The sequence below is a fragment of the Apteryx mantelli genome, chromosome 21 (genome assembly GCF_036417845.1).
Source record: "Apteryx mantelli isolate bAptMan1 chromosome 21, bAptMan1.hap1, whole genome shotgun sequence".
NCBI classification, from domain to species: Eukaryota; Metazoa; Chordata; class Aves; order Apterygiformes; family Apterygidae; genus Apteryx; species Apteryx mantelli.
In genome coordinates this window covers 13,596,599-13,607,783 of record NC_089998.1, presented here as the reverse complement: position 1 = coordinate 13,607,783, position 11,185 = coordinate 13,596,599, and the positions used below count along the sequence as shown (strand labels likewise).

The window sequence follows — 11,185 nt, the reverse complement described above, 5'->3', positions numbered from 1 at the left end:
CAAAAAGGTGCTTTGGAAATAAACCATGTGCTCCAGAGTCTCTGCCTGCCACTTGGGACCTGAGCTGGGCCGAGGGCTGGCAGGGACAGCAGGAGGAATCAGCCAAGGCTCCCTCAGCCTGCCTCTTTCTCTTCATGGCCTGTAATTGCTCTGGGGCTTCCCAACACCTTTTGCTGGGCAGCAAAGCCTCGGTGGGAAAGGCCTTGAGGCCACTTTTCTGGCTGGATCACTGCAGCCTGGTGTGGAAGAGCTGCCTCTCCCCAGCCAGGCAGATGCCGGGACCTCAGGCCAAGCTGGCACGTCCTAGCCAGGGTGCTCAGCACCCTGCAGCCAGGGAGGGAGAGCTCACGCACCCCCATGCATGCATCCTTGGCTCTGACATCTTCTGCTCTGCCGCTTCGCAGTGCAGCCCTGCAGCACCCCTTACGTCTGCCCCTGCTTCGCAGCCGTGGGTGTCACTGCACCGGGGAGGATGTGGGTGGAGAGGAGGCAGCAAGGACGGGCAGGACACCGGATGCTATCTCGAGAGCAATCACAGCCTGTTCAGTGTGCGGCTGAGTCAGAGAGAGATGGCTGTGGTTTCTCGCTCCCCGTCGGCACACACACTGCTCTGGCAGGAAGCCGTTGAGGCTGGTGTCACCCCGTGCCGTGCAGCGTGCTGAGAGCAAACCCCACGTGGTGGGCACCCTGCACGGCAAGCCCTCTGCACCACATACACAAATGCACGCTGTGCCGTGGGCACCCAGCGTTGTGGCACCCTGTGCCACACACATATCCTGAGTTGTGGGCACCCGGGACTGCACGCTACACCCTGTGCTGTGCTCACCCTGCACCACACACACACTGTGCACCATGAGCACCCTGCTCTGTTGGCAACCCCTGCACTGTGAGCACCGGGGGCACCCTGCGCAACACACACCCCATGCACCGCACACGCCTTGCACCACGTGCACCCTGCACTGTGGGCACCCTGCGCACCCTGTGTCACCCACCCCCCCCTGCACCGCACACATCCTGCACCATGGGCACCCTGCACTGCACACACCCTGCACCCCACACACCCTCTGCACTCTACACACCCGGCACCACCACACACACCCTGCACTGTGGGCACCCTGTGCACCCAGTGCCACCCACACCCACTGCACCACACACATCCTGCACCATGGGCACCCAGCACCACACATGCCCCGCGCCACGGGCATGGGTGGCCCCCAGGTGATCCACGAGAAGACCTGCCCGAGCCAGGGGCAGCGTGGGCAGGCAGCAGACGTCAGGGCTGGGTGACAGCACCCAGCAGAGGGACTGACTGCTCAGTCCCTGCCGTGCTCGGTGCATGGGCACCCTTGTGCCCCCCTCACTGTGTGCCTCTGCAGCTCCGTGCCATTAATGACTTATTTGGCCACAGGTTTCGCTCCAGTTTCCCTCATTTCAGGCCTGGGGACACCCCAGGCCCTCTCCGTGCCTGCAGCCCTGCAGGAGCTAGCGGTGGGTGACACCACCTCACTCGGCTGGGGGATGGCAGCCCCGCCAGCCCACACGCCAGGGAGCCCAGCTGGGAAACATCGCCCACCGCTGTCCCTTCTGCTCTCTCCTTCCTCCAGTGGGTGACACAGCACCGGGCTGGAGCAGACACCCACGGGTGCCTCCAAGCCCACCTCACCTGGGCCCAGATCCTGCCTACCTGCCCCCCCAAAAGGGACCCCCCCCACATACAGCTCCAGGGTCACAGCCTGGATGGGGGCTCTTGGGGTCCAGGGGACACCGCTGTGCCTGCTCGGCGTCAGAGGTGCCCAGCCCTCCCTGCGCCTGCCTGGCAGCCGCTGTGCAGCCAGCACGTCCCACCTGCGCCGGCCTCAGAAACACCCAACTTCCCAGCGAGGAGGCCCTTTGCCCTTCCTGCTTGCAGGGCGCACCTGGACACGGCTGCCCTGGCCAGGCTGCGCCTGCCTGGGGGGCCTCTGCTGGGGCTGCCACCCTGCCCAGCAGCACCCAGGGCCGTGACCTGTCCCCACAGCCACCTCAAGAGAGGGGACAGGCTCAGCTGCCCCGGCCACTATCTGACGCTCCCTGGCCGTGCTTGCACAATCCCCTTTGCTCTTGCAGGTCTCTTCCGGCAGCATTTCCCCCTCAGCCCCTCCGTGCTGCCACGGCTCTGGGCTCTCTCCTTGCACTCAGGCAATCTCCAAAGCTGCACCGTCCCCCAGCCCCTTACTCCGGGCTTTGTGCAGAATTACCACATTTTGTTTTCTTCATGGTTTCCGGCCACCATCTGGAGCTCTGCAAAGTCCTCCAGCCCCAGTGACCTCTCTTGGCTTACCCAAATCTCTGTGAAACATTTCACTATGGCATGGCATACCAGACTCATCACATTGCCGCAGTGTGGCTTTCTCATTTCAGCTGCAGGGTTAGCTGAGAACTCAATGCCAGCACCTCCGAATCGCCTGCTGCCACATCAGCAGGCAGGATGCACCGGGCGGACCTGCTCCTGCCCCTGCCAGCCGCTGCTCTCGTTCTGGAGTAGTGCAGCCCTCTGTGGTTCCCCTCTCCCCGCTCGGCGACGGGTTGTGGGGGCGGCAGCGTTGGGGCTCCCGCAGCCTTCCCAGGGTCTCCGGCTCAGTTGCCACCCCCTGCTCGGTGGTGCAAAGTGCAGCAGAGGGCGATGCTGCTCCTCCGCAGCTCCCCGCACCAGAAAAATCAGACGGCAGAAACCCGGCGAGAAGCAAACTGGGGGGGGGACGTGACAGCCTTCCCAGGCAAAAATGGCCCCTTCACATGCGCAGACTTAAATGCTCGAAGCGCAGACAACAAATTGTCACTTGCCAGCTGCCAGCACCCCCCCCCCATGCCAACATGGCCAGAGGGACCACACAAAATAACGGGTTTCATAGCAAAGGGCTGCGCCTAACAAGGGGGTTTGCACAGCGCCGCTGCCCCAGGCCGCGAGCCCCGTCGCTAAACCTGGGTGCCCTCCTGGGGGGCAAGCAGCGCCGGGCTGCCAGCAGCGGGGCGCAGGGACGGGGCTGCGGCTGTGAGCCCTGCGCCAGGGTGCCAGGGAGCAAGCGGGGCTGGGGCGGGAGGGGGAAAAGAGCAAATGGGAGCCTGCCTTACGGCACTGGCGTCCAGCCTGCGTTTTCCGCCCCCTGCCCTTCGCGGGATGCGTTGCCCAGCCGCCTGCGGTGCCCCCGGAGCAGCCGCCTACCACAGCCCCGCTCCAGCCCAGCAGCACGACCCGGCTCGTCTGACGCAGCAAGGCTGCAGACCTGCCCCCGCGGAGCAAAATCATCATTTCCTGGCCACTGAGGGGCTGCCAGTAAAAAAGGGGCTTTTCAGGGCAAGTTGCACTACAGTTTTGAGCATTTCATTGCTTCTGCTCTGGGAAAAATCTCCGGGGGACCCATGCGTGCTGCTGCAGACAGGGAAGTGTGTGCAGGATGCAGCACTGAGAAGTGTGGTTACCCCCCTGGGCACCTGTGATTCTCCTGCTTGCGCAGGAAGAAAAGCCTTCAAGCGAGACCCCGCTGGACTTTCATGCTTCCCCAAAGCAATTATGGAGAAAACAGCAGCAGAGGACAGGCTGCTGGGTGACCCTTCCTCTTCGGGCCCGCTCCAGGGAGGCACAGCCTTGGCAAGCTGCTCTCTGCAGGTCTCCGTTTAACACCGGGTCAAAGACCGGCCGACCTGCAGCGGGGGCACGCGGGGACGCATGCCCGTATCCTCTCCCTGCCCTGGGATTTTTTGTTGTTGCCACGAAAACACACCAGCAGAGAGGAAACCGCCTGTGTGCCGCACCCCACCCTATCTGCAAGTCCAACGGGCAGCACAACCCGCGCTGGGAGCGGGACACTGCTGCTCCACGAGCCCTCCGAACCGCCTCAGCAAATGAGCAGGCGCCAGCAGCTCGCGGCCCCGCGTCGGCCTGTCCCGGCTTTCCTTTGGAGGCACCCGACCGCAGTGTGGCCACAGTCTTGGATGCTGGCACCACCCCGGCGCTCCCGTGGTTAAGGGCCGGCTTCCTGCAGCTTGCTGTGCCTCCTGCCGGCAAGCAGCCGTGGGCAGGGCCCTGCCTGCAGCCCCAGATCGCGGCGGGCCCCCACGCGCCGGCGAAACCAGCGCCGGTCCGGGCTGTCTCCAGCGGCGGCAGGATGAGATCCGAGCCCGCAAGGGGGGGAATGAGGAAACCCGGGGTCTGATCCACTGCCTCCCCCCCCCCCCCCGCTTGCAGCACGGAGGCAAGGAAAGCACTGACTTGCTCTCATGCCCCAAAGAACCGAGATTTATTTCATTGCCAGAGGGAATATGATTGGCTGGGGGGGGGGGGAATTATTAACTACAGCAAGCTCAAAGGCACGGGGGTGTTAGCGGCATGGATGGGATGGTGTTGGCCCTGGGCTCGGCCCCCTCCCTGGGGAAAGGTGGCCTGCGGGCAGCCAGGTTTTGGGGGGGGGGGACACTGGCTGACAAGTGAAACAGGTCCCAGAGGATCCAGAGTGGCACCAGAGCCAGGGAGGACACCCTTGACCCACACTGCCTGCCCCTCTGCCATCTCCTTACCGCCCCATCCCAAAACATGCCCCGCTGGCCTGCCCACGGGTGGGCATGGGGCCAAATCCCTCCTGAGCTGGGGGGTGCTGGGGGCAAGATGAGGCAGGCTGGGGCTGCCGAGGGCTCATCTCCCTCCACGCAATAGCCCTCGGGCTTCTCAGCAAGCCCCAGGTGCCCAGGAGGATGGGGAGAGCCTTTGGGGTGCCCCCCCACCCCGGGGCATTGGTGCCTGCAGCCCCACTCTACGTGCCGGGGAAGGGGCAGCTGGGAAACTAGAAATTGCTACGAAGATTTTTGCTTTTCAAAAACTAGAAACACAACCAAAACCACGAAAAAAAAAAAAAAACTAGCCCCAGCCCCCCCCACTCTTAACCCCAAATTTAAAAACGCTTCTTTTGTGGTTCTTGCAGGAGAGCAGCTCAGCTCAGCTGGGAACAGGCAAAGGCGGCTCCACTCAGTGCCCTGGGCACGGGCCTCCGCTCAGCACCCCGGGCATATCTGGCATAGGCAGGTCAAAGTAAGGAAGGAGCAGTTGCCCCCCAGGGAGGGAGGAGGGGATGCTGCCCCCGTGCACGGGATGGAGGAGGGAGTGCTGGCACCAGCAAATTCACATAACTGGGAAGGGCTGGGAGCAACTGCAGAGAGTGGGGACCACCTCTGTGCCTGGCTCCCGGCCCTTCCTCTGCCCCTCGTGCACAAAAAGCCAGAAAACACAGCCAACTGCCCAGCCAGGCTCTTGGGGACTGGGACCAGAGCCACGTGCCTTTCCAGGGCAAGGGGAGGAAGCTGCCTCCAGGGAACCAGCCAAGCCGCACCATCTGGGAAACACCTTCATCCAGCTCCCAAACTGCCCCCGCAGCCCCTGGTTCAGTGGCTGCTGTTACTCATGGAGAGCCCGGGTTGCAGAGCTTGAGGGAACATCTCGGCCTTATGGAACGGTGGCATGTAGACAGGAGGGGATGGAGCTAGGCTGTAGCCCTGGGACGTCACCGGGATGGGCAGGCCGGCGGGCACCAGCGACTGGTTCATGTCGTACATCACCCCTTCCGCCTCGTTGCCGAAGGGCAGCAGCAGCCGCTTGCCTTTCTGACGTCGGTTGCAGAACCAGACCCGGACCACCTGAAAGGGATGGGATGAGGGTGCATGAACATGGCAAGCTCAAACTCTGGACTAGAGGCAAGAAAGCCCTTCTGACAGTGTGATCTCCACAGCCCCACGGCCTCCTGACCTCCAGCATGGCTCCATCCCTGCCACGGCTCCTCCTGGAGGCTCAGGATGGACAGGCACACTAGGAAACGGCCAGGCAACCACCTGGCCCCGGCCTCCCTCCCACAGCTCCCCCAAGCCAAGCTGGGGCAGCTCGCTCCCAGCCTGCTCCCAGTGTGCTGCACTCTGTCTCCCAAGGCGATGGGACTCTCACCACCCCTCAGACTGGCCACCCTCCTCCATCCCCTGCCTCTAGGAGCAGCCTATCCCAGGTGACCCGAACCCTTGTGGAAAACGTGTCCAGGTGGGCAGACTGACCCAAAGGGAGATGGGAGGCATGAACTTCCCCAGCCCCACCTTCCACAAGGTGCCAGGGTGGCCCAGCTATATTCAGCTGCAGTGTCCTTCATCCCCCATGCCCTAGCCCTCTTGAGAAAGCAAACGTCCTCCCATGAACTACTGTTGTGCTGCAAATGGAAGCACGGTTTTCCACAGAAAAACATTAATCTGGCCTAATGGGGGTGCCAAGGAATCACCACTGCCTGGGCATCGACTCCCCTCCCTGTCCTCTGAACCCTGCCAAACCTACATCTTTGTCCAGGTTGAGATCCTCGGCGATCTGGGAGATCTCCTGGGGGCTGGGCTTCACACACTTGCGGAAGAAGCTCTCCAGTGTGCCCTTCACATTGGTCTCGATGCTGGTCCTGCGTTTTCTCTTCCGGGCTTGAGCCAACACTTGCTCTGCATTGCACATCTGGAAAGTGAAAGAGAGGCTGCAGCATTTGGTCACAGGGCAGTCCAGGGCTGGCAACATCCTTCCCAGCCTCCGGAGATTCATGCAAAGGTCTGGGAAGGGATGGGGACAGACTTGGGTCCCTGGGAATATCTGTCAGCACAGCCTCTTCCTTCAGAGCAGCTGCTTTCCAGAGAGGTGCAGTAGAAGACTTTGCTCTCAAGCTTCATCCCACTGCGCCCAGGGCCATGCCCAGTGTCCTGCCACTAACTCTGCCTGCGAGTGGCGCGGGGGAGAGGGACACATTTTTCTGCATTTAAATCTCTGCAAATTTACATCAGCTGCATCTTTTTTGCTGGCATCTGAGGCTCCAGCAATACTTGGCTGCTCCGAGAAGGGAGCTGCCAAAGCTGTCGCAAGGGATATATGCTGGAAATTTTGGCTCACTTCCCTCAGAGGAAGCCCTTTCTGCTCTCCTGCCAGCTTTGCAGAAGGTGTTACCTGGTCACCAGCAGATACGGTTCCCCCCCACAGCTTGGCAAGCTGGGACCGAAACCACAGCTGCGAGAAGGACAGAAAGTTGCCACTGTGACGGGGGAAGCCTGCTGCTCTCCTCTCCCCAAAACCACTTTTTTGAGGCAGGAGGAACTGCAGTGTGATGGTTCATTGGCCTGTGGATAGCCACCCCCCCCAGGACAGGAAGGTGACTCCTGGCCTCACACCTCTTGCATGTTGTCGGTGTTCTCTGCCTCGTTGAGCCAGCGTTGCAGCAGCGGCTTCAGCTTGCACATGTTCTTGAAGCTGAGCTGGAGGGCTTCGAAGCGGCAAATGGTCGTCTGGCTGAACATCTTCCCTGGGCAGGGGAGACAGGGCGGGCAGGGGCCCTGGTTACCCGCAGCTCCCTGCCTCTGAGTAGGGGCCTCCCCACACCTCTTGCCTGGGAAAAGGACCTCTGCAGCTCCCATCTCCACTAGCCCCCCAGGAGCCCTGTCCTCTGGCACCAAAGGATCTGGTAAGGGCATTTTCCCTGCTATTTCAGCAGGATTTAAAGCACTGAAACACCCTTCAAAAAGCAGCTGTAGCTATTTTAAGCAGTTTATTGCTGCTAACACCAGGCTCAAATCCTTCCAGCTTTAGGGAAGTGCTTAGAACACGGCAAGGAGGAGAAGGGAACTGCAGGGGGCCAGGGCACTCGTGCTGACCAGCTCCTTCGCAGGTCGCTCTGCAGCAGCAATCTCCTTCGCCCAGGGCTGCTCCTGGTCCCGCCAGGCCTCCCCTCTTCCCCGCCGTGACGCAGGGCACTGGGTACAGGGGAGAGACCCAGAGAGGCTCTTACCATAGAGAGTGCCGAGAGCCAGCCCCACATCAGCCTGCGTGAAGCCCAACATGATGCGCTTGTGCTTGAGGTCTTTGGCAAACTGCTCCAGCTCTTCTGAGGTTGGCGCATCCTGGAGGGGCAGAAGCAAAGTGAGAGCAGAAACCTTGCACCTCTGCGGGCTGAGGCTGGGAAGAAAAGGGGTCCAGTCCATGCACTGGGACCTGCATGGGCCTGGGCACCACGGCAGTGGGAGTGGGGTGGGCTCAGCTGAGCCCTCAGCAGTGCTCACATCAACTGGCTGCTGCTGCCACAGGGCCATGGGGCCAGGTGCAGAAGGAAAGGCTTTCCCCAAATGCAGAGCAAGGGACACTTGGGCTCTGGATCCCAAAGCACCTCCACCTCACCTTGCTCTGCAGCAGAAACACCTGGAAAACCCCGTCAGTAACCGGCCTGTCTGTGGCTCACCAGGACCGTGGCACGCATGGCCGATCTACTGTACCAGAATGGCTGGTGCAAGGGAGCATCTCCAACTCTTCCTCTGCCCCTAGAGGTGCCAGGGAGCACTTCTGCCCCCAGATTCAGACCCTCACTCCTGCTCCGGGGCAGCACGGACACAGCCTGCGGCGTGTTCACTCATGTCCCTGGCATTTCCCCGCCATCACACCCTGGGACACTACCATGGGGCTCAGCTACCCAGGGACACGGACACCCACCTTCCGTGGCCCTCCGGTACAGAGAGAGGGGCAGGCACCAGCCCCGTTTCCTGCTGAAGCCCAGAGCAGGCGAAATGACTCAGATAAAGAAAATGATGAAAGTGCAGATGATCTGAGTGGGTTTTAAACAGATCTTTGCAACAACCAGGCTCTTCACTTCTGGAAAGTTGCTTACCTAAGTGCTTCATTTCCTCTCTGCATTACCATCTCGAACTGCTGCAATGGGCATTTTGCAACTATTTAACAGGTTCCCACATACGTAGCAGAATATCAGATTTTACAGCTGTGCCTCCTGCCAACACAAGTCTCACCCTTTAATTGTTCACGGACATCACCCACAACAACCCCGAGTGCATCGCTGCCACAGAGCACTCCCGACTATCTCTCAACTGAGAAAAACAATTTCGTCTAACCCCCATCCGGCACTGCGGAGCCACACACGAGTCAGGAGAGCCCAGGCGTTTGGCCACACCACATGCACCCAGCAGCGTCCACAGTTTGAACTCTGTGGGTCTGAGCGCTTCTGACTCCCTTAGGCACCTACACTGCAGCAACTCTGCATAAAACCAACAAACCAACCCACAGTAGAAAAAGCTTGCAAAAACTTAAAAAAAAAAAATCCATGTCACCGTTTGCTGTTAACCCTGGAGTAATTTTGCCCGGGAGCGCTGGTTTTCTGTTATGCCAAGAAAGGATTTAAAAAACAAAAAACGAACATGCAACTCCTGCCAGTTGTGCTGCTAAATCGTGCTGCCTGTCCCTCACCGGAGCTGATGAGCAAGCGGGCTGCAGGCACTGGGGCTTTCCGTGCCACCAGGTTCAGGTAACTCTTATGAGCTCCCAGTGGAGCCCTTCGATTATTGCAAGTTTCTTTTCCCACCTCAGTCTGGGAGGATGCCAGTGAGGACACCCCCCCCCCCCAGCAGAAAGGGTTTGGAGAAACAGCTGTGGCCCTTTCACAGCCGCACAGGTTGGAAGCGACTGTTACAGTGGATAGATCAGGTGCAGCGAGACACATCCCACAGCCTTAATCTGTTGGGGTGCTCCTGTGATTCCCATCTGAGCAGAGCTTTTTATCATAGAGTAACATGCACCCAAATCAAAACTGCCCTCAAACCCCAGCAACGGGTCCCAGTCATCCAGAGAGGTTGGGAGACTGTAGCGAGGGAGGCAGGAGAGAGCAAGTCAGACCCTGGCTGCTCCCCTTCTTGTGCAGCATCAGTAGCACCAGGACGCGGGAGGGATCACAGCACTTCGGAGATGGATGCTGAGGGCATCCGGAGGTTGCCCTGCACAGAGACAGCTTAAGGGATTCCCACAACGGTTCCCAGCCCCTCGAGCCCTGGTGTCTGCAGTGAGGCACCAGAGACCCAACAGGCAACTGGAGCCGAGTCCCCAAAGCCTTTTTATCTGCCGAACAGGATACCCTCCGCCAGCAGGTTTATTCTCCCCTTGTCCCCCTGCGAGATTAGGCATGCTCACCTGCCCTTGGCAGCTGACCCCTCGGCCACCCGGGACCTCTACTTTGAAATGTCCAGAGGGGAGAAAAAAAACAAACCCCAAACAAAAAGTGCAAAGCTGCATTTGGGCAGGCCCGGACAGCAAAGCGAGCAACACTCGCCCAGGGGCAGGGTACTGGGGCCATGCACTGCAGTGACCCCCAGCAGCGCCCGGAGCCAAGGGGAGCCTCTCCCCTAGCAGGGTGAAGGATAGAGCGGCCCTTCCAATTGGGGGAGGAGGGGAGAGTCGCAGCTGAGCCGTTTGCTCCGTTTCTCCGTGCGAGGTGGCTCCCCTGGGCTCGCCGCAGCGGCCCTGGCCCCGATGGTCCCCCGATGGACCTCGGCGCCCGCCCGACGGCAGCATCTCTGGCCCGGCCCCGGCCCCGGCTTCAGGAAGCGTCCGCGGGCCCCGCGGCCAACACCCTCCCCGGCCAGGGCAGGCGACCCTCGTGGGAGGCGGCGAGGCGGGACGGGGCGCACGGCGGCCGGGAGCGCGGCCTCCCTGCCCGCTCCGCTCGGGGACGGCGCCCGGACGCCGCGGTCCCCGCAGCGCAGCGCAGCGCAGCGCAGGCCTCGGGGCGCCGTCGGGGGAGGCCCGCGGGGAGCAGACCCGGGGGCGCGGAGGGGCGCGGGGCCGGCGTCGCGGGTCCCTCACCTCGTCGCCGCTGTCGCTGGACTGTCCGCCCTCGCTGGCGGCGCCGCTGGAGCTGCCGCTGCTGCCCAGGCTGGAGAGGCCGCCCGCGCCCTGCTGCAGGGCGGCGGGGCAGAGCCCGTGGCCGGCGGGGAAGGCGGCCGAGGCGGCGGCCGAGGCGGCCGAGGCGAAGGGCGGGCCGGGCAGGGCGGCGGCGGGGGCCGCGGGGCCGCCCCACGGCGGGGCGGCCCAGGCGGGGCCGCAGCAGGGTGCGGCGGGCGGCGCGGCGCGGCCGTCGGGGGAGCCCTGGCGGCAGGGCCGGCCCGGGCGCGCCTCCGCCTTGGCCGCCGGCCCCGCGGCCGCGGGCAGCCAGGCGCGGGGCGCCGCCGCGGCGTCGCGGCCGCCGTCGGGCTCGGCCGCGAAGGGGAAGAAGAGCTGCTGGGCGCCCGCGCCGTCGTAGCCGCCGCGGGGGAAAGGCGGGCCGCCGTCGGGCAGCAGGCCGAAGGGGGGGGCCGGCAGCCCCCCGTCCGGGCTGAACAT

The 11,185-nt window shown here is 62.4% G+C and overlaps 1 protein-coding gene across 1 annotated transcript; it reads right to left on the bottom strand.

Moving 5' to 3' along the window:
- Nucleotides 1-4,932: 4,932 nt before the first annotated feature.
- LOC106494230 (POU domain, class 5, transcription factor 3) lies at nucleotides 4,933-11,185 on the bottom strand. Its single transcript, XM_067309028.1, has 5 exons — nucleotides 10,670-11,185; nucleotides 7,821-7,932; nucleotides 7,207-7,337; nucleotides 6,341-6,505; nucleotides 4,933-5,664 (listed from the first exon to the last, which is right to left on the bottom strand). The coding sequence occupies exons 1-5, from the start codon at nucleotides 11,183-11,185 to the stop codon at nucleotides 5,413-5,415; spliced, it is 1,176 nt and encodes a 391-aa protein (XP_067165129.1). The 3' UTR covers nucleotides 4,933-5,412.